Source organism: Rhineura floridana, chromosome 19, assembly GCF_030035675.1.
Source record: "Rhineura floridana isolate rRhiFlo1 chromosome 19, rRhiFlo1.hap2, whole genome shotgun sequence".
Classification (NCBI taxonomy): domain Eukaryota; kingdom Metazoa; phylum Chordata; class Lepidosauria; order Squamata; family Rhineuridae; genus Rhineura; species Rhineura floridana.
The window spans coordinates 22201172-22225139 of record NC_084498.1 but is presented as its reverse complement, the minus strand read 5'-3'; the positions used below and the strand labels follow the sequence as shown (position 1 = coordinate 22225139).

The following is a 23968-nucleotide window of genomic DNA, read 5'->3' as shown; positions in this document are numbered from 1 at the left end:
TAATCTGACAACATAAACCCAAAAGCCGCAGGATTACCTTTAATACGACCAAGTAAAATGTCAAAGTAGATTAAGATTGTGATAGCAACCATTTAGTATGCACACTTGATCTGGAAAAGTATGAATTACGAAGTTGAAAACTTGATGCAAGGTATCACTTTTCTGCAATTTAAATTGTGTCAGTTAAAATGAATCTATTCTGATTGAGATGAACGGAAGCAACAATCAATTTGGGAGCATTGGGGGGGAAATTCTGACAGGACCTCAGACTGAATTCCACTTCAACAGAAAATCAGGTAAGTGCCTAAGGAATAGTCCAGTGAAACTGCCTTCAGACTGGTGTCCCCTACTGGGCTTTCCTCCTATCCTAGAGGTCAAAGCAAAAAGATAAGAGGGGCTAAGCAAGAATGCAGTCATCCTCAGCAGCACAACTTGACAATATGCCAGATTGCTTTCAGACACCTGAAATGTTCTAGACATGATGTTCTCTCTTCCAATAAAATCATCCTAGACATCTATTTCTGGATTTTTCTTTATTGGCTGCTGTTCTCCAAGGTTCTTGCTGCCTTACATAAATCCCAAACAATGACAGGTGATAAATTTTTTTTTTTTTAGATGGATTACATATGAAGTGTGAAATTACAAAAGTTCATACATGCACACAGCAACAGGCTCAACTCCCACATGTTACATGTTTTTCAGTTATTTGGTTACTTAAAGCATTACACGTAAGCCAGAGACACCTTCTTACAGTAGCGGAGAAACAGTTGGCTGAAATTTCCTTCCAATAAGATGAAAACTGAACACACTAAAGCCCCAAACTACACTTGGAAAATAAATAAAACTACATTCATAAACAGAAAACATATTATTAAAGCTTAGCTGGTTAAATAGGAATGTCACCAATGCCTCCACTCTGAACAGGTGCCTCATAAAAAATTAACATCCATAGAATTGCTTGATGCAGCACTTCTGAGCCATCTCTTTAATTATACATGAACACATTGCTACCTGCATAAAACAGGCCAAGAGGCACACAGAAAATCATCCCTGCTCTGAGATTTCTCAGGTTCCTTGCCAGGTGAACAATCTGGTTTTCGTGAAGATATGCACTTTGTAAAGATCCAAGGATGATAACACTGGCATGTTACAAAGCAGGGTTAAAAAAAAAAACCAAAAAACCCATGATCTTGCTAAACTTTCATGACCACAGGCCAACGACAATACAAAACACAGCAACCAATTAGGCATTGCGGAGTGCAATGTCTATGTTACTAGAATAGGATAGTCACTGCTTTTTGTATGTTCTGACCACACAGATTACAAGTTAGAAAAGCTTGTTTATTTTATTTCTTACTCATACTGGATATTTTTCCTCCACTCTTTAGCCATAGTTTATTTATATACTGCATTTTGAAAAAATATATTGTGCTCAAAGCAGTTCAGCTGGCAAACCCAAAATGACTTACATAAACAATTCAAGCAACAGAAAACAGTAACAAAAATCAATACAACAAAAAAGCCAACAAAGATAGTCGTAATCATAAGCAGCATTACAACCAAGTTTTTAAAACCCAGCATAAGATACATAGCACATTAGAAGGCCTGACAAATATTTTCACCCGGCCCTCAAAAGAAAATAAAGACAAAACCAGATATGAACTTTCTTGAGAAAGGAGTTCTATAAAATGGGGTGAGGAAACTGAAAGGGACCCCTCTTTAGGCCATCACATTCCTTACTTCAGCCTCAGAGGCTGACCTTAATGGCCAGACGGGTTCACACAGGGAGAAGGCGGTCTTTTAAGCTTTTGAGACCAATCCTTAGTGCTGCTTAAACCCTCTCTGTGAATATCAACACACAGGTCAACAGCATGCAGAGCATGAAGAGTTGAAATACTTGAACCAAAAACAGCCACGCTAATGAATTCAAAAAGACAATAAATAAAAGGAGGATATACAGAAGTGTTCATTTAAAAAAAGAAATCAAAGCTGATTAAGTTCCTCTACTTGGCTACTAACTTTACATTTGATTGCTGTAAACCGCCCAGAGAGCTTTAGCTATGGGGTGGTATACAAGTGCAATAAATAAATAATAAATAACTAATTGATACTCCCTTAACAAACCAAGCAAATCTATTATGTTTAGTTTATCCCACTGCCCCATGTGCTTTAGTCAGTAGTTTCCTGAGAATGACCCAAGGATACCAAATAGACATCTTCAGGGCCTGCTTTAAAAGCAGGGGATATTTTTTCTATTGTTTTTCTGTCCTGACACTGATTCAGTTTTCCCTCCACCCCATATATTACAGTTGATGTGAAGTGCTCATCTTTATTTCTGCACAGATGAGGACAACCAGTATTTACAATGTTTTTCCACCACAGATGGAAGTACTTGCTTCCTTATCCCCAAACTGTTGCAACTGACAGTTGTACCAAAAAATTATCCTCTGGGATGTTTGAAAGCATGAACTATTTTTCTGCCTAGCTAAGTGGGATTTAGCATTCTAATTGTCCTGGTTCCCGCTGGAATAATTCAGAGAAAAAGAACAGCCCAATGAAAAAAATGGTGTTTGCCAAATGAGTAGCACTGCAGTGAGTTTTCATGAGATTTCATTTCTGTTGTTAAAAAAAAGTTGCGACACAAATGTTCACAAAAAAACTCTCTCTACTTTTGGGGAAAGGTCATAGCTCATTCGTAGAGCATCTTCCATACATGCAGAAGGTCCCAGGTTCACTTCCTGGCATGTCCAGATAGGAATGGGAGAAAACCCTGTCTGAAATCCTAGAGAGCCACTGACAGTCAGTGCAGACAATACTAAGCCAGATAGACCAATGGACTGACTCAGTATAAAGCAGCTGCCTACATTCCTCTTTCACATCTGTTCACAGCCATTGATCCCCGGTCTACTGCTACTTTGGGGAACACAACAGTGCCCTTGCACAGGCAACAAGGCCAACCATACCCTGATTTCCCATCCTATACTGGCGGTTCTGTTGCCCACCACTGCTGTATGCATGGTATTTGGTCCAATTAATTTATTTACAACGTTTGACAACAACCTAATCAACCAAGTCTTCGGGGAGGTTCACAGAGAGCAGACAGTATACCAATTAAAACATTTGAGACATCTTTTTAAAAAAGATTTCCGACCTGCAAATCAGCACAAGCAGCAAAACAGCATTTAAAACTCAGTACAATAATATATTCCAAGAGCCAAAAAAAAAAGGGGGGGGGGAGGCTAGTTCTAAAAACATTCTCATGGTGCTAAAAAGAACTTAATGTAGGTACCAGATGAGTCTCATCATTGGAGAGCACATACCATAATTGGGGTGCCACCATCAAAAAGGCCCTCTCCTTAGTAACCGCCTCACCTCTTTAGGCAGGAGAACCTGGAGAAGAGCCTTCAAACAAGATCTCAGGGACCAGAGAGGTATATATAGGAGGCGACAATCTTTCAGACTGCATGTAATTACTTATGGCCAGCTGGGGCAGAAAGACAGGTTATTCATCTGTAACTGTAGCACTTTAAGCGGTCATCTGTTCAGTTCTGCACCTACACAAAACAACCTTCAAAACATTCTAAAACTAGACAATGGAAAAATTTCTGGTGGGAGGCATGATACCAGCCCTCTAAGTGCATTCTCAGAGGGAAGTGGCCCCCACCTTTCTACTCAGCTCCTAACCTATCGCTGAAGACAAAAAGTAAGCCACAGAGTGAGAGCAGCTCAGGCAGAAAAAAAAGACACATGCAGCCGGGAAGGAGGATGGATTGTTTGATGGTGCAGATGATCACCCAAAGAACCACACTTACATGAAAGCAACCTGCATGGTCTCTGTGCAGTCCCTGTGCAGCAGTTTTTGGACAGGGGAATGGTCTAAGTTAAACCAAAGGCCTTGGATGCCTTGCAGTGATTAGAAATTATTTTATTTTATTTATATGCTGCCCTTTCTCCCAGTAGGAACCCAGGGCAGCAGAAATCCAGTAAAAATCTGTAACTTTCTCCCAGTAGAAACCTGTAACTTCATACGCTGCTGTCCAAAGCTTGCACACACTGTAAAGGAGTACCACCTTTGTGGGCACTGAATAAGCCCTTGCCATCAAAGGGGAAATCTCCGATATGGGTGCAGGGCCTCCTGGGTGACTCCCGATGAGACAAGCATGTCACTGGAAAGTGATGGAGCATGCCATGGCTTTAAAGCAGCATTCTGCCATATGACAAGCAATTCCTATCTGCTACTTTGCAAGGCCCTGTATTGGACCACACATGCAAACACCAGAGATATGAAGGCCTGGACAAAAAAACCTGTTACTTTTTGTTGTTGTTTCCACAGCCTTCCTCCCTCCCTGAAAAAACTGATTATGATTTTTTTTTTGGTTGAATAAAATGTTTAAGAAAAGGTTTTCATATATATACTCCCCCAAAGTGATTTATAAAAACTATGTAACAGGAAGACTATGTATGGTATCAGATCATTACAATTCCTGTACACTGAGAATACAACTCTCACATGCAAGAGCAAGATGCATTTCAATTATTTGTTTTTTTTTGGGGGGGGTACTGCAAATGACACAACAGAAGGAAGGACAATTCATTGCCTTTGTTTGTGGGCTTTCCTCTTGTTAACATAGTCGGTGAATCCATTTCTGTCCTCTTGACTTGGCCTCAAAGGACTAGGAGAAAGTGCAGGACAACCCCCCCCCAAAGCAGAAACTGATAGTGATGGCTGAGTAAATGAGACTGATTAAATTCCAAGCAGTATTCACTGACTCTTGGTTTACCTACCCGCCCGCCCCCTTTTTTTTGTCAGCACTTACTACAGTGCTTTATGTCTGATTGACACTGAAGGGCTAGGGGAGACACAATAATTTTCAGAATATGTAATAATTTTCTTTGTTTTGCTTTTTTAAAGATGCTTTTAGATGTGATTTTGCTTGTGTGTTTGCCACATTGGTCTCCTCTGTGAGGAAGGACATGATATAAATTTAACAAATAAACAAATAAACACATATAATGTTGATGGTTTCGTCTGTTTTTATTCTTTTTTGCCTGCATATCATAAACTGGCAAAGCCAAAGAGATGCTAGATTGTAAGGTTCCTTACAGTTCAATAGCTTGTAGCTCAATTTATAACAAAAAAAGTAAAATCACTATCTGAATAAACTGTACTTTTAATGTGTCAAATATGATAATGTTATGAGCAAACAAAGTTAAACGTAATACATTTTATGCTCCTCAAGTAACAAAGCAACTTTTGGTCTGTAAAAGCATTGCATTTTTTTTTAATTTTTCCAGAAAATCCTGGGTTTTCCCCCCAAAATAAAGGAGGGGATCTTTTTTCCCATGGCTTCAAAATTTCCAGAAATGTTACACCTCTAGCCAACACTCTCATCGTCTGGGTTAATACACATGTTTGAATCTGTATTCAAAAAAACCTACCTGTTGGGACTTCTGGGAAGGGTGACTTCGCTTGTGCCTGCTTTTGAGACGGGCTCCCGCCTCACAAGAAGCTTATTCAGATATAAATCAGTCAGAACATTCTTTTTGACTGATAAAATTTCTCCCGGGCAGGGAGAAACGTAGAGATCAACCTCAAAAGTCTGTTTTTGTTGGGAGGACTGGATTTCATTAATTTATGAGAGAAGGTTCAGCCAGCAATGCCGGACGGACTTCCGAACAAGCTCTATCTGATAATGCGACACATTTATCTTTTCTCCAAAGAGAAAACGTACTAACAGGCAAGCACCCTTCTTTCTATTTTTTTTTACTTGGTTTAAATTGTTGCAGCAAAAAGAGATTTGTCAAATGAATCAGCTTTAAAGAACTTCTGGGTGAGCTATAACTCTTCTCTGTTATTCACGAAATTAATAGCTTATCTCTGTTTCTATTGCAAAAAGCTGTCCTGGAAGTGCATTCTAAAGATATAAACAGAAGAGGGATTTCTATTCCGAGGAGAAAAAAATAAAAAATATGAACTTTGGAACATTATATTGTCTGGGACTATTCTCTTTTTGGTCTATTTTATTTTGACGAATCTGCTTCTTCACGACGCCACTAACTGTTTTGATGCTGGGAACTAAATTTGTTTTGTATTCTTGAACATAGAGAGATAAGGCAGGCTGCTCTGTTTATACTGTGATGTCATCAAGCCTGGAATATTAACCCAATTGTTGCTGAAATAAGAAGTGGTTCGTCTTTATTTTTGTTTTGTTTTGTTTTGTTTTCGTGGTTTTAAGAATGGCAATCAAGAAAGTGGCTGAGAATCTGGAAGTAATTATGTTTCAGAAAATAATGGATGAGATTGAGATAACGAAACAAACCCTGCGACAGGGCAGTAAGGAGCTGAAAATTGAACTGAGCAAAATGACGCAGGAGCTTAAAGAAATAGGGGATCCTGTGAGAGAGGAGAATGAGATCAGAGATGAGAAAAGAAAAAATAAAGGGAAGATACAAGCCCTGGAGATTGGAACAAATGTGGAATTGGAAAAGGATCTGGAGTTTATGGATATTAGAAATAAAATCTACTGTTTGGAATTTAACGTTGTCTCTGAAGAAATTAATGAAGATATTAGAGATAAAGTTATCAATGGCTTGGATAATTTTCTGGACTGGAATGACGTGATGGAGCTTGATATAGAGAAAATCTATGGAATTAACTGCAGCCATGTGACAATGGAAAAACTCTCAAGAGATGAGCCAGTGCATTTTGTAAAAAAGAAGAACAGAGATATGACTTTACAACAATATTTCAGCAACTTATTTAGAATCGATGGCAAGAAAATATTTGGGATAGAGGAAATTCCCATCAGACTCTTATTATATGACTATGGCAATGACAGCAAGATTATTATGGAATACTGATAATGGAAGATTGGACACTGAAATTACTGGACTTAACAGGACTATTGAAGATGGAAGATGGAATTAATATTGATAATGGAATAATGGCTATTGAAATTATTGGACCTAACAGATTTGATGAGATGGGTTAATCAATACGTTTATTGGGACTATGGTTATGACAACAAGATTGTTATTATTATTAACGAGATGGATTAATCGACATGTTTATTTGGAGAAAAATTGATAGATATATTTCTTAAAGAATTGAAACCTCTCTGACTTTTTGTGGAAAGAATAAAGTAACGTTTATGAGATTTGATGATTAATTAAGATAACTACTGGAGGAAAGTGATTATATAATATAATTTAAGAGACAGGATTGTTATATATTGTAGACCTATAACTGATCTGCGACAAATGGGAAGTCAACATTTTATTTTTTTGTTTAATCATTTTTGTTTTGTTTTGTTTTTTGTCTTGGAATGTTTTATGACTTTGTTTTGTTTGTTTTATGAAAATTTGAATAAAAATTATTGTAAAAAAAAAAAGAATCTGTATTCAAAAATCACCAACGTTACAAGTGTCCCTACATCCAATTCATTTCTGGTCTGGGGCTTTATTCATACATTGTATGTACACCTTTTATACAAAGCTCTTCTGAAGAACACACAGAAAAGAAACGTTCATTGTAGAATTAGAATAAGATGGAGATTGGGGGGGAATACTTACTGTGCAGCTCTCGATGTATCACGTCTACTAAGTTTGGTTCATCTCCCCACCAGAATATCCATAACTCTTTACAATCCGGTTTGACATCACGTCGCCAGACACACAGCAGATTGGCCTGCAGACAGCGGATGAAGCTCAGAAGGATTGGGTCATCTTGAGCAGGGGCTGAGATAATAGGGCCACAATCTCCATGGCCTTCAAAGTTATACCTACGCCACTTGATGCCTGTGAGTTCGGCCTGCAGGAAACAAAATTAATACAGATTATTAAAATTTTTACATTATTGTTAGTATTATTAGTTACTTGATATCCGAAGGTCCCCAAGCAACTTACACAATGTTAAAACAAAAACAAATAAAACACACTATGAAACATAACAAACAACCACAAAATGATAACAATAGCACCCCCACACAGCCACAGAAAGATTTGGCAGTGTATTAAAACAAAACATCATCTCAATCTATCAAATGCCTGGGGGAAAAGGTACATCTTTACCTGGTGCCTAAAAGATGACAACGAAGGCACCAGGCAGACATCACTGGGGAGCATATTCCATAGATGGAGAGCCACAACTGAAAATGCCCTCTCCCTTGTCACCACCCTCCGGCGCTTCCCTCAGAGGGGGGACCTGGAGAAGGGCCACATAGGAAGATCTAAGTGTCCAGGTAGGTTCATATCAGGAGAGGCATTACAAAAAATACTGGGTTCCTGAGCCACAAAGAGCTGTATAGGTCAAAACCAGCACTTTGAATTGGGCATGGAACCGTACAACCAGCCAGTGCAGTTGGACACAGGATAGGTGCTCCATTCATCTTGAACGCATCAACAATCAAGCAGCTGCATTCTGCAATAAGTGAAATTTCTGAACCATTTTCAAAGGCAGGCCTATGTAAAGCGCACTGCAATAATCCAACATTGAGGTTACCAGAGCGTAGATTACCAGACAGGGTTGCACCTGGGCCACCAGCCTAAGCTGACTGAAGGCACTCCACGCCACTGATGCCGCCTGTGCCTTAAGCAACAGCAGTGGATCCAGGATAACCCTCAAACTACATCTAACGGATATGCAAGTTTACCTACTGATCTTAAAGTTCCCAATTTAGAATTTTATTGTCTAAAAAATGAAATGTAAAAATAAATGGAAATAGTTGTGAATGAACTATGCCCCAGATACTATGGGAGTTTTAAAAGAAACACTATCATTGCTGTTCTTTAAAATTTCAGTGCCTCATCAGAAGAAAGACTATTAGTGTTGACACAATAGACTTTAGATAAGCCTTCATAAAACAAACAGGCAGAAGCTTAACAGGAAAGCAAATAGATTTCCATACAACAGAACGCTACTCTTAAAACTTACCATTCTTAGTAAGATAGATATTTGTTCCTACAAAAGCACTCATAGAAGTAAAGCACAAGAAAGCCAAGGTGTCAAGTACATGCAATGGAATATAAAGGGGTATAGTTGAACTGTTATTGCTGAAAACTAAGATTCTATATAGAAGCTGAGTGGTTCCCTCAGCTCCAGGCACTGTTGACCCTTGCAAACAGAACACAGCATAAATGTGGACCACTGGACTGGCTCTGTCTGCAGATTATATCATTGCAAAATAGAAACAAAAAAGAGCTTGTCATACTGAAGTTCTCTTCTCTCAAGCTAGATTTTTATGTTAATAAAAATATTAAAACATTATTCATTTTAGTTCAATCTAAGCCTATTCTAAAATTTTAAACCATTTTGGTCTGACAAGCTTCTGCATCAGTAACCAACTATGTGCAGCTGCTACTGGCATACACAAGATTAAAATGCACAGGATTACTGCATAGCCTGTTCATATTACAGAAATGTAGTACCACATATCTTAATCATTAGAATCTACTTAGTCCATTGTTTGAATACATAAATAAATATTTCAGAATCATTTGGCACATTAGAGAAAAGAAGTCTACTTTCAGCAGCTAAGAAACATTTTATAGCTCTTGTTTTGGGTATCTGCATTCTGACTACTGAGACAAATCTGTGAGAAACATGAATGAAAGTGCATTCACACCAATTCATAATGTGAATTATTCAATTGGTGCACTTAATGACTGCTCCCTCATGGCAGGCATACACATAGCAGTTATGTTAATTTATTACAATTTATTTATTCATTCAATTTGTTAGCCACTTTTCATTATAAAATTATCCCAAAGCAGGGCACAGTACCAATAAAACACAAAAACATACATCCTATCAACAAACCACACAGAAAGACAGTAAACAGGTGATGGCACATACACCACGGGTGGAGAATTTGATCCCACTGACAGGGTAGATCCTCAGTTCCTCCATGGCCAGCTTTGACAGGTGGGTGGTCAAAGTTCAAAGAGGTCCACTATAATCAGCCCAATTCAAAAACCAAATCAAGGGTGTTCCCTATTTTACCTGTTGGGCCAAAAACATACTGAGGCAGCCCCATGGTTTTCATTATCACCATAAATTCCAGAGCCAGTCGTGACAAGGTGTCCATGGCATGGGTAGTGGAAGTCCCCAAGGACCACTGTCCTTGGATTCTACACCACCACCTCTGTAACCACCTCCACCAGCTCAGTTAGGGAGGTTGCTGGGCACTGGTGTAGGCAAGCACCCCAGCAACATTCCTGTTTCGTCCCTGTGACCCAACATCAGATACAAGCCCAAAAATCCTGTGCTGCCACACAACAGAGTGAAAGAGCAGAGGTTGCTATAGCTGAACTGGCCCAGCCTTGTCAACTGACCTTTCTCCCATCTCAAGAAGCAGGCATTTCAGGCAGCAGAGAGGCAGCGACCAAAACATCTTTCCAATATCTGGCACCACTGCCACCACCTTTTAGTAGCAAATATCAAGAAAAAAATGGTATTTCCCATTCTTAAGCTGAAGCTTCAAATTGATACACATCGCAGTAAACCACACGCCTAGGACGTTTCCTGACCTTCTGGATCAGGAAAGAAGGGAGCTCATGTTGCATGCATACAAAACAGTGAATGGGGAGTCAAGATAAGGAGGAACACAAACGCACCTCTCCTTTTCACATTAATGTGATGTGCATTTCTGAATAAAGGAGGAAAGCAAACAAAAATCTACATGAGACCAATGCTAGACAGAGACCTTGGAAAACAGTAAAATCATGAAAAGGTATATAGAAACAATAAATAGTATTCCTAAATGTCTTAAGGTTTCCCTTCCTTCCTACCCCTACTGTCAGAGAGAGATTTCAGATGGGTGGAAGGGGACAAATGTTTTGACAGTAGGAACTGGGAGAACACTGAAGGGGGCACTTGTAGCCAATCCCACAAACCAGAACACTATACTTTTAAGGTTAATTGTAGTACAGCCTTCACAGTACAGGCTTCCAAATCATTTGAGTTAATGGTCACACACTCCTCTCTTTTTGCTGTGCAGTGCTTGTTTGCTTACTCCTTCCTTCCTCCACTCCCTCCCAAGGAAGATACTGCTAGCCCTAACTGCCACTGGCATTTACAGTGCAGCACAACAGTGACCATGTGCACAGATCTTCATAAGAAACAGCTCTGTGCCATTTGCCATTCAAGAGCTCAGTCAAGGGCAAGTGCTACCAACTCCAAGAGAGCAGCCAAGTAGGAAACATCATGGCTGCATCGTCATCACCAGAGATATTTTGCACTCAACGTCCTGTTATATGAAACGTTGCTCTCCCAATGCCTTGGTCCCATTCCCTCATTTCCTCTCTCAACACTGTCACTCAGGTTGCCTCGTCCATAAGAAAAACACCTTCCTAACTTTTCGCATATAACCCACCCAGGGTCAGCATTCCCACTGCACCTTCCTTCATCCCCAAATAAAATGTCTGCTCCTTAAGAAGCACACATTTTGTAACAGGGGAGGAGTCATACGCTGCAAGCAGTGTGTCTATAATGAAAAGTTTTTACTGATTCTTCAAGATCAAGGGTAGCCAACATGGTGTCTTCTAGATGTTGCTGGACTACAATTCCCATCATCCCCGATATTAGCTGAGGCTAACAGGAGTTGTGGTCCAACAACAAATTCTGGAGGGCACCACTTTGGCTATCCCTGTTATAGATAATTTATTAATTAGTGGGCCATCTTATTATAAATATTAATTAAGGTTCCAGAACAACGGTGATAGGAATAACTCCGAGGCTGGAGCCCCCATCTACATTTACCATCAGATATTTTTTATTTTATTATACATGAGCGGTTTCAATAGCCTCACACATTTCTCTCTCTTAACTGGACATACCAGGGATTGAACCTGGGACTTGGTGCATACAAAGCATATACAGAGGTTCTGAGCTATGGCACCTCCTCAGATCTACATTCTGTTTCATATCATTCTGATGTTGCAATTATTTTGAACAAAACCAAGTACAGCTGTAAATCAGACACATCTGCCACTAACTATAGCCAAAAAATAAAACACCCAACCCTATGCCACTAACACCTATGAAAAAAACAAAGAGTTACAAAGCTGTCCCTTCCATCACCAGTTATATTGTAACTTAAAGCTCAGAAATAGTTCCATTTCCAAAATTATTACTCATCAAGCAAGAAACTGGAGCTCGACTCAGGGACGTGGGTTTTCCAGAAAAAATTGAAGACATTTTTCCCAATGCCCTAAAACAATTGGGATCTAATTTAACATGCCCGAAGTATGCATACTTCTGTTTTTAATGTACTCTCTTCACAAAGGAACTGATATTATGCATGTGGATATATTACCTCAAAAAAACTTAGTTACAACATTATAAATGTTCGGTCTGGCTGGTATTGTATCTAACCATAATGTTATTTATTAAGGGACAACATCCAGCACTGCACAAGCAGATATTATTTCCCCTTCCTCTCCAACACCTATGCACTCCCGAAATTGTGGGGGGGGAGAAGAAAAGGGAGACATCCCACTGCATCAAAACGCTGCTCAAAAAAAAAAATCTGAAGGGACATCAACTTGTCCCTCTGTTGCAAAAGTTTGTTGGTTGTGCCCAAGAGTGCCCCTGTAGGCTTTCTCCCTGTCTTCCACCTCCCCAGTTTTGTTTTAAGTTAATGGGTAGTTTTGTTCATCTTAATCACTTGTGGTGGGTGAAATAAAGTAGCGTAATCTCTTGAGATAGGCTTTGTGTCCTTAATTATTTACTTACAGTTGGTAGCTAGGTCAGGCTCCAAGTCTCCACCTCCCCATTTTTCCGCTGATGTTTCAAAAGTCAACATGTCCAAAACAACTAAATCCTACTCAGAGTAGACCCACTGAAATTAATGAACCTAAGTTAGTCATGTCTATAAATCTCAATGAGTCTTAGGACTAGCACCAACTACCACCGACACTTTGCACATTATGATAAAACACAATGTACATGTGAGCATAGTACAATAGCGAGGAATCCATTGCCATGTACCTCAAGAGAACCCACAAAGATATTAGAAACTTGAAAATGTCAGTAATGTGAACTTTTGTCTAGCATGAATACATGAAATGACAGTTTTCCAATAGTATTCCTGTAACACCACACTAAGTGGTGAGAAAGCCCATCACCACTTACTCTTATACTAATGGAGACATTTCAGCACTTACTTTTATACTTTCAACAAACCAAGTTTGTCCTTAGGGTGCACAAGACCCACCGATGTAGGGAAATAGCAATGCAATATTGTTATGGGGGTGGGGAGGTCTCAACAATCACTTTGTGCAATGATTCTGCTGGTGAGAGATATACTGGTACTGCTCTCGACCAATACAAATTGTAAATGGGAAACGCAAGTCCTTAAAAACATGCACAGCTGGCAGCCTAAATCAGGTGGGGTATGCTTATTTCTTCTCCCACTGCATCAAGCTGCTTTTAGTCCTTTAGGAGGGGAAGTCAATTTTCAATGTGTGACATGCCTGTATGCACACACACACACAGAAGAAAGAGCATATTTGATTCCCCTTCAGATTTCAAGGCAGTTCACCATACAAAAACATCAATAAAACCAAGGAACACCACAAAAAAGCAAAAATAAGTTGTTTACAAGTTCCCACATCAATACTGTGATCCACAGAATCAGCACATGACCTGCCCAGTTAAGAAGCCTGCCTTCCTGGCTACGAATCATAAATGAAAAAATATCACGAAAAACTACAGTTGAATGTGCATTACATGTAGCATGGTACACGCACATGTGCCATCATTATGTTCAAGCTACAGCAAGGGGCACATCCAGCCCACCAAAACATTTCTCCCCAGACCCACCAGCTCACAAGCAAGACACCAGCAGCATTACAACACAGGCCACTGGGAATATAGAACCTAACTTATATCGAGTCAGACCCTCGATACATCTAGCTCAGTATTGTCAACACAGGCAAGCAGTGGCTCTCCAGGGTTTCAGGCAGGAAATTTCTTTCACACCTACCTGGAGATGCTGGGGATAGAACCTGGGGCTTTCTGCATGCAACATGGGGGCTCTGCTACTGCACTATATCCCCTTCTCATTTAAAATCTCAGCAGCTCAGGTGCAACCTGAATTGCCTGCCCCAATCTACAGTTTCAACTGCAGCAGAATCGCTGCCAGTTAATTTAATGTTAGACACATACATGATCTCTAAGAAATAATAATAATTTTGCATCAAATGGAAGATAAAGCCTGCAACAGCTATTTCAACAAAAATGAAGGTCAGGAGAAAGTCAAAATTAACAAAAGGTAATGTCTTTATCTCAAAGCAACCCTTACCATCATCACAAAACCTTGGCTTTCCCTTTTACTTTTTATACACACACATTAACCATCAACCCCATTTTATTTAAAGACATTATGTGTTTTGTGAAAGGATACCCTTCAGTATCACAAATTTCAAAGAAAGGCAGCAGACTACAGTGAATACAAAGCTGTACTTCTGCATTAAAAGAGTAAGTTCTCTGTTTGGTTTTTTATTGTGCATTTTAAGAAATGTTCAGTCAACTGACTTTATGAAGCAAGCATTTTTCTGTATCATATAATCTATAAATTATGTGCTCCAAGCTCCAAATGCCCTACGGGTTTTGCAGCAATTTAAGCCATCCACTTCACAAATTTTACCAGTCGTGCTAGAAGTGGGCTTTGCAACCAAGTTTTTACTAGTTATTTTTTCACCCCAATGGCTGAACAAAGTTTTATACATTACTCCACTAATCCTCAAAAATCAAAACTGCTTTCCTATTTACATTCACCAAATGGGAAAAAATAGGATTTCAGTGCAAGAACTGCCCTCATATGACCATTTTAAAAAACTGCACTAAAGCCAGTAAATCTTTTATATCTGAAAGCAAGTATACCAAAGCTGGTTGAATGCTGTTCTTATTACAGTTGACTTTCAGCAGAGTTTGATGTTTTCTTACCCTTCACTATTTCTGCATTTATCATCTAAGCAAAATGTACACTCCCCTGACCTCGTACCATTTCTAAAGAAGCAAGCCACACTCTTATCCCACAGAACAACATCACAGCATGGTATATTATTTATTATTGCGTCTATATCCATTCCTCCAAGGAGCTCCAAGGGCCTCTCCATTTTATCCTCACAACAATCCTGTGAGGCAAGTTAGGCTGAGAGGCAGTGGCTGGTCCAAGGTCAGCCAGTGACTTTCATGGCCGAGTGGGGTTTTGAACCCTGGTCTCCCAGGTCCTAGTCCAACACTCTTAACCATTTCATCAGACTGGGTCTCTATGTGCAACGCAGTGGTCTGATCCACATGGCATGCTGAGCCAAACACACACACGTGAGCACGCAGACAAGGGGAGAGATCGGGATTGTGGCTGCTTCACTCCTCTTTGGTTGTTTTGCTGCTGAACCACACAGAGGAAAGCCATGGCTTGGTTTGGCATATTGTCCAACCCAGACTTATGATTTAGCTCTCTCTGGACTAACCATGAGCTGTAAACAAGGTTTGTTCTTTTTGTCTGTGCTAAACCCTACAGTTAATCTCTAAGCAATTAAAGCCTTCTGCCGGATATGTTTATTTTATTTATTTATTTATTTATTTATATCTCGCCCTTCCTCCCAGCAGGAGCCCAGGGAGGCAAACAGAAGCACTAAAAACACTTTAAAACATCATAAAAACAGACCTTAAAATACATTAAAACAAAATGTTAAAAACATTTTTAAAAAAGCTTTAAAAACATTTTTTAAAGGGTTAAAAACAGTATTTTAAAAAAACATATTAACAAGCAATGTTGAGATAACAGGACACTTTTCTAAATTCTCAAATATGTTTGCCCAGTAACAATCAGCCCTACTTTGGCCTATCAATCATGGGCACTTCACTTCTGCTTGTTGCTTTGTGTGTGTGTTGAGGGGTGGGGACTGGGCCAAGTAAAGCACAAAGGAGCAGCACTGGAATAAGAATGGAAGACAAAATTGTGCTGTGCAAAGGCTCCTCTATCCTCATATTTGACAGAAGTAGACAAAATTTACAAGCATAGTAGCCCCTCATGAATGGTTAAAGACTGCCAAATTTCAGACCCCTACATTCCCATACTTAGGTTGCAGTCCTATACCTACTTAGTTGGTAGATCCACACACAAACACACACACACACTGAACCCAAGGAGACTTACTTCTCATTAAATTGGATTGTGTTGTTAACCTTGTAACCCGCCACAGGTGTAGGTGTTAAGAAAGATCCTCTATGAAAATTTTTTAAAGTTATTTCCTTTATATAGGCAAGATATTTACTGTAAATAATACTCTTATTGAGTTATAAATTAATATGCTTTAGTGGGCAGATTTGCACCATTGTTTAGGAAACATGAAGTAGTATCAACAGGAAATTTTACATGAATCAAGGATTTATATCAGCCCTTTTTCTTGCTGATATAAATCATTTATTTGAATCACCTTGATTAAATCAACCCACCCTGCAGGCTAGCCACCCCTGCTTTAGTATAAGAAAATTAGAATTTCAGAAAACAATCAGTTTAAGTGTACATGAGTGAACAATCCCTAATCTTGAAGCAGCAGCATTTTGAGGCATTTTCCACCAGTTAATCATGTAAACAAGCAGAATTATGAGACTGAGGACATACGTCCATACAGGATTCAAGATGGGAAATGATTTATCACTTCTAGTGCCTATCAAACTGATCTCTCAAAGACTACAGGATTAGTCATTCAAAATTTGAAATTCTAAAGAAAACGACTGAGTCATATTTATTAAAAGCATTAGTTAAAATAAAAAGAATTCTGGATCTGGGCAAAAATACAAGGTAACACCCAGGTACAGTGCAGGCCCACAATCATTCATTTTTGTGTTTGCCTCTAGCAAAAGCCAGTCATAGTGATTTGTAACAAGACCAACAGCCCACAGCACTTAACTGCAGGCTACAGAATAATCAGAGCAGCACAGAGATACATAATCCACCCACAGTCTTAATCTTTATCAGCAACACTGGCATTTTTCCAAGAGACAGGTGGCATGCAAAAGGGCATGAAGTCCAAGCACACACAAAAACACTCCGAAATTTGTTCATCAAATAAAAAAGAGTGAGGAAAGCCCTGGATTGGAAGGACAACTATTGTATTCCCAGAAACTGCCATTCTAACACCAGAATCTCATTTGTTGACTTTCACCAACCAGATGATCTTCAAACTGATTGTGTACAGCCCCTTTTCTTATTTGGCATAATTCAGGCTGCAATCCTAAACACATACCTGAACTCAATGGGGCTTACTTATGAGTAGACAACAATAGGACTGCACTGCCATTCTACTTTCAATATTCAAATTGTGCAATTGGGACATTTGAAGTTCATTGTCCTATAAGAGAAAGTCCTAATCTATAAAAATGAAGTTTGCATGTCTCCTTAATAGTAGAAAATGTTATCTATTAAGAACTCTTAATAATTTGGCTGCTACCACTACAAATAAGGCAGCATTTTAAAATGTATTTTTCCAGATATAAAGGAGAACTCATTCAGCTGTGTAGACTAATAAACAATTTTGAATAACTCAACTGAAGCTGGTAGAGTCTGACTTGCTTTTTGCACAAGAAACCTGCTGCCGCCTAGAAAATCTGCCTCTTCATGACTACCACCCAAGGACATCCCTCATTGCAATGATGGGAAGGCGGAAGTAGAATAGATTTTTAAAAAACAAAAATGTAAATTCTTAGTTTCCCTTAAATGATAGGCTAAATATTAAAATAGTGTGTGTGCAAAGCACATTGGTCTATGGCTGTATTTAGGACATAGCCTAGTAGCCATAGGCAATCTGGAATTCCATGCAAGTCACCGAGAAAGCGGGCAGAGGAGGAATGGAGGATTCTTTCCCTTCTCCGCACCTAGCAGAGCAACACAGCTCTCAGTCACTTCTCTGCTAGCAATCTTGTAGCCGGAGGGGGGGGGAGGGGAACAGAGCTTATTTGCATGGCTGTGTGAGCCCTACAGATAACCTGTAAAACTGAATCAATGCCTTCTACTACCAGATATGTTGAGATATAATTCTCTCTGTAAATGAACTAATCTGATCATTTCTCAAATATATGTTTACACACTGACTACCAAACAGAGGCATTTCATGTACACCTGATGAATATATATACTGTTTTGGTCTGCCCAGTAAAATCAGCCCTGCTTTGACTTATCAATCATGGGCACTTTGTGTTGATTTGCTACTTTTCTGTGAGGGTTGGCCAAGTGAACCAGGAAGGAGCAACACTGCAAAGAAGAATGAAAGACAAAAATTATGCAGGTTCTTCTATTGCCTCACAGAGGCAGCAGTCCTATACCCACTTTCTTGGAGGAAAGCCCCACTGAACTCAAGGACACATCTCAGTATGCATATATAGGACTGAGGCATCAACCTTGAAAATTGGGTGCTGGTCATAAGACAGATGCTATATGGGTATATTTTAAATATATTCCCTCTATAGGTAAAAAAAAAAAAAAGGAAAGCATATACTGTGTGACTAAGAGATGCAAGGTTGCTTCTAAAACAGAAACACTGTAAATAATACTCAATGTAGTTATAAACTAATACGGCTTTAGTGGTCAGACTTGCACCATTTTTATTTTTGTTAGGAACAATATGATGTAGTATCAATGAAAACTTTAACCTAATCCACCAGTATGTGAGGCTGCCTTTTAAAATGGTCCAGAAACTAGGGGTGAGTACAGACCATAAGATACTATTTGGACCTCTGGAAAAACAGGCCGATTTGGTAGCTGCACAATTCAAGACCAAAAATGAATTTCAATTCAGAAAATCCAGAACTTCATGTCTGTCCATTCACTAGTATGGGGACGTCAAAAACAGCTGTAACATTTTTTTAGCTGACAGAATTGGATGAAATTTGCATTGTAGACCATCCAGAGTGGATAACACCTGGAGAATTCCAGACAGATTTTTTATGCTAGGTACCATTAAGGTTTTTGTTTTGTTTTTAAAGCTCTCTAATTTTTCTTTTATTTCTTTTGCAGAAGTAGATGAAGTTTCAAGGCATGGCAGCCCCTTCTAAGGAGACAACTACTGTGAATCAGAAGTATATCTGTCGTGATTTTCCTACATGCTAACTTTACAGTTTTGGTGTAGTTAAAAAAGGATTTACTTATTCCCTTTTATTATTTTGTGGGCAATTTTTATGAAAATAGCATGCCTTAGAGAAGTGCCTCTAGGCAAAAAACCTGCCAAAAAGAATAGACGCAGTAGATTTTGTGCTAGGCACCTTTACAGTTTATTTTAGGGGGTGGGGAGAACTAAAAGGATTCAATTCCCTCCCTGTGGTTTTGTGGCCAGCAACCTTAGCATGAAAATGGCACACTTTGTAGAGAGGACCCTAGAAATGCAGCCTACTAAATACCAGAATAGATGAGGCTAAGGAGTTATGCATTTTAAAAAACAGCTTCAGGCTTGTGTTCTATTCAATTAGTACTACAAGTCAAAGAAACTCTGAATGCAAAGCAGATTTGACAGAGGTGTATGTGTGGGCATGTGGCAGAAGTCAACAGGACTTGAACATCCAGCATTTTCCAAGCAAACGCCACTAAAAGAACTAGTAAAGAGCACAGAATTGACAACAGCAAAGTGATACATTACTTCAACATTCTTCCCTGTATCACTGTGATTGGAGAGCCAAAGCAAAATTATTCCCTCCAATTAGGAAAGTTCTCCCCTCTCCCACCCTGTTTTCCTTAAATGGCAGGCTTGGAGCAAAACAAAAAAGAAAGTTTTGGCAGACACAACATCTGCAGTGTTTTTTCAATGTCTACATTTCCTAAACGTCCCAAATCAATTCAGAGAACCCTGCTTCACATGAGGTGCTTCAGAGAAACCCCAGTTTTGCTTGGAAAAGTCCCAAACCTTCCCAGTGGCCCCAGTCCAGGCCTAATTTATACTTTTAAATAATCCTTTTAATGTTTGAGCTATGCTTCACATTATAATCTGAGCGCTACAGTAGGGTTCCATCTGCAGTTGGTTCTCCAGGCAGGAATGTAACCATCACAAAGGTGTGCCCTCAACCTCCATATCAAAAAGCCTAACCAGAAGCAAACCACAATTGATGGTACTGAAGCAGTGAAGAAGTTCAGGAGAAATTTGTATTGTTTCACTTGCCCTGTCCCTCTCCTGGCAGCAACATGTCATCCGTTTGGGTAAGCAAGGCAAACAGGCCTGAAATCAGACTGATAATTTATCTAGACGGATTTCAATCTTGTTTGTGTGTGATGTTGTCTGTGTCTTTTTTAACTGTTTTAATGGTTTTAAAACTGTTGCAACTCACCCTGGGACCTTTGGATGAAGGAAGGGTAATACATTTAAGTTATTATTATTCACGAATCCCTGGAGTTCCACAGTAACCACACATTCAAGCACATCACCTGGAAAAGTAGCAAATGCCTCTTCTCACAGAAAATCTTTTTCCAGCCTAAAATAAGAGATTTACATGACAGAAGTGGCCCCAAATCTAGAGAAAGTCCTTCCACTTAGACACTGTGGCACTGAAAGACGTCCTTGCAGGAGAGCTCATGGAACAACAGTAATTATATACATTCTCCTTCTGCTCATGGTTCTGTGGATCCAAGCCAGTCTGTTCAAACTGATCATATTTTAAAGAGACTGCAAAAGGAGGTGTGGGTTTTCTCATGTTGTGTGCCGCCTACACAGAAACACCCCTCTTCTCCCCCCCCCCACACACAGAGAGAGAGAGAGAGAGAGAGAGAGAGAGAGAGAGAGAGAGAGAGAGAGGGGGGGGGGAGGGAGGGAGGGAGAGAGAGAGAGGGGGGGGGAGGGAGGGAGAGAGAGAGAGAGAGGGAGGGAGGGAGAGAGAGAGGGAGGGAGGGAGAGAGAGAGGGAGAGAGGGAGGGAGAGAGGGAGAGAGAGAGGGAGGGAGAGAGAGGGAGAGAGAGGGAGGGAGAGAGAGGGAGAGAGAGGGAGAGAGAGGGAGGGAGAGGGAGAGGGAGAGGGAGAGGGAGAGAGAACATGAAGGATTTGCTCTGGACCCCTACAAGACATTGTCTGTTTCCCTATCGGAGTCCAGGAAGTGAATCTTAGCCCCAGAACAAGCAGAAACCATGTTTCAGAATCTGCTAAAGTATCAGCGTACTAGACAAAGTGTTTTCAGTGCCTGTTAACATTAAAATGCTTGCCTGTAAGTCAAAGTATTTGTTAAGGTGTTTGGCAAAATTACAAATAATTTGTCAGTGCTCTATGCATGTTTGCAAGTGTACTTAATTTCAAAACAGTTGCCAAATTTGTAGCAAGGACTGGAGTGACAGGCAAAGGGCATGAAAACTAAAAGTAGACTATCCACAAGGAACAACCACCAAATAGAACTTTGCAGGGAAGTAGTAGGCATTAAACTTTCATGCATAACTATTGGAAGCATTTGAAGAGTCATTAAAACACAACTGAAATGTTTCCAAACTTTACTCAGAACTCACTGAATGCTAAAGCTTTGTACCATGTAAACAGATTTCACATTAACACAGCCAACTCATCAAAGAACCACTTAGAAAAAGCTGTAGGATTTTGAAGCTAACCAAAACTCTGGCAACCAATACATTGTCAAGTTTAGTTACCGTTTTAGTTTTTTAAATTATTGTATGCAGTGTATACTGATGTTTCTAACATAACTCACTTTGAATTTTATTCTTAGAGAAACATAAAAATAGAACTATCCATGAATACTATAAGCTACCAAAGTATTTCAGAGACTAAATCCATTAAATTATATGAATACCGGAATTCTGCAAGAAGGGCTCTGAGCAGTTCAAATTCTATAAAAGCTTTATTTGCTCCATCTGAACTGCAAAAAAGTGTCTTTAGGAGCATTTTTCCCCCTCTAGATACAATGGACTGAGGAAAAAACAAATAGTTAAAGCAACAGCTTATTATGCAATGCAAACCAGTGCCTTGACTAGGAATCCATCAATGCATTTACCCTTGATACAAAAGCAACTGTCCCTCCTAAATTCTACAGATGTGAGGAGGCAGGAAGCTGGGAATGCTGTTCTAATGGAGAGTCAAATTATCTTTACTAACTAGACCTAGCAGAGTCCTGAATCTGGTTTTACCAGAAACACTAAGGAAAGACTATAGCCCAAAATTACAGCTTTTCCACACCCTGGGGACAGAGTTTCAATTATCTAGCTTGAAAAACTGCACCTGAGAAATATATTCTAGCCCACAAAGTCATACCATGAAAAAACTATACATCTCTAAGAGAGAATCACAGAGTTGGAGGGGACTTTGTAGGCCATAAGCTTGTTGCAGTAGGTCACAGGACTCCTACTTGAAAAATATATCATTCTTTATTCAGTGTTGAAATGAAATGTTTAGACAACATATTGAAACAGACAACATACTGGCCAAATTCCACTCTTTCTCCACATTTTGAGTTATGTACCCAAAAATGTAAACGTATAATACTTAAGTTTCTAATACAAACACGTGGTAAATTTGCAATGAGGTGGAAAATAATCTTAAAGGGAGAAACAGAAGCAATTAAATAAAAAGCAGCTAAAAGTTTTTCAACATTCATGTGTTTATTAACCTGAGTTATTACACATAACTTCATTCAGACAGATGAAACTGATATCCGTTTTTGAAAGGCATAGAAGGTTGCTGCAGTATCATGTGAAATTGAGCTTCTCAGCTAGCACTAAGTAATAGTTGTCCATCAAGATCAGCCAGAATTTGTCGACCCCAGCCTTGCCATTTGACCCAACTTGGATTTAAAGAAATCAGCGAAGACTCAAGAGGACAATTACTTCAATTTAAGGTGCAAGCCCTGCCCTAGCTAGAAACATATTTAAGATTTCTTGACATCCTGGTGACCAGGATCATTTTCCAATCCAGACAAAGAGAGAAGCCAGAGGCAGAATATGTTCCTTCTATTAAGCATTTTTAAAAAATAGCATTTGAACCAGTATACAACTTAAAGCCATGTTATACTCACACTGGTGTGCATACTGGGGAGAGGTAGGAATGTGTGCCAGGGCTGTGGAGTTGGAGTCGTGGAGTCGGAGTCGTGAAGTCGGAGTCAGGAGCAATTTTGGGTGGAGTCGGAGTCGGTAGAAATGTATCGACTCTGACTTCCAAATAAATTTTGACAAGAAGCAATTTTGGGTGAAGTCGGAGTTGGACAGTAGAAAAATAGAGGAGTTGGAGTTGGAGTCGGAGTCGGACAGCGGAAAAATAGAGGAGTCAGAGTCGAAGGTTTGGCATACTGACTCCACAGCCCTGATGTGTGCATCTCCCACTATACATACAAAGTGATACATCATGCAGGCGATACATGCAGATGCCCAATTTATGAAAAGCCTCTTTTTGTGAGGGAGAAAGACTACATAAATTGCATATCACTAGAATTGCATACTACACAGTGAGAAGAAAGCCATAGCTCAGCAGAAGAGCATATGCTTTGTATGCAAAGGTCCCAGGATCAATCCTGGGCTCCACTTAAAAGATTCTCATTTACAATCCTGCAGAGCTGCTGCCAGTTAGTGGAAACAATACTGAGATAGACAGTACTGACTTGGTATGAGGCAGCTTCCTATGCTCCTTTAGGATTTCCAGATGGTGAAAACATGACTTGCCTCCATTTCAGTTTTAAGAGGATGGAAAGAAAGGATGGAAAGATGGGCTGTGTGGGTTGGGGGATAGCTTCTACTTTGTTGTTTAGTATTATTGCTTCTTTTTTGATGTTTATATACTTTTATGTCTGATGTTTATATGCCTTTATTTTGTACGTCGCTCAGAGTGGCTGGGTTTCCAGCCAGATGAGCGACTAATAAATCGAATAAAATAAAAAAAGGTCTCTAATCATTTGTTCATTAATCAGGTACCTGAGACTGATTAAAAACCTTTTAATTGATTAAAAAGGTGTCCCAGATTAATCAGGCAGCAGATTTAAACCATGGACACC

At 39.5% G+C, this 23968-nt stretch overlaps 1 protein-coding gene across 1 annotated transcript in view; it reads right to left on the bottom strand.

Annotated features, from left to right (window-relative positions):
• Window positions 1-23968, bottom strand: part of MED13L (mediator complex subunit 13L) — a 195155-nt gene that overhangs the window by 156875 nt on the left and 14312 nt on the right. Inside the window, exon 2 of the mRNA XM_061602384.1 lies at window positions 7573-7810. Coding sequence (XP_061458368.1) covers window positions 7573-7810 — 238 coding nt within the window. The remainder of the gene's footprint in view (window positions 1-7572; window positions 7811-23968) is intronic.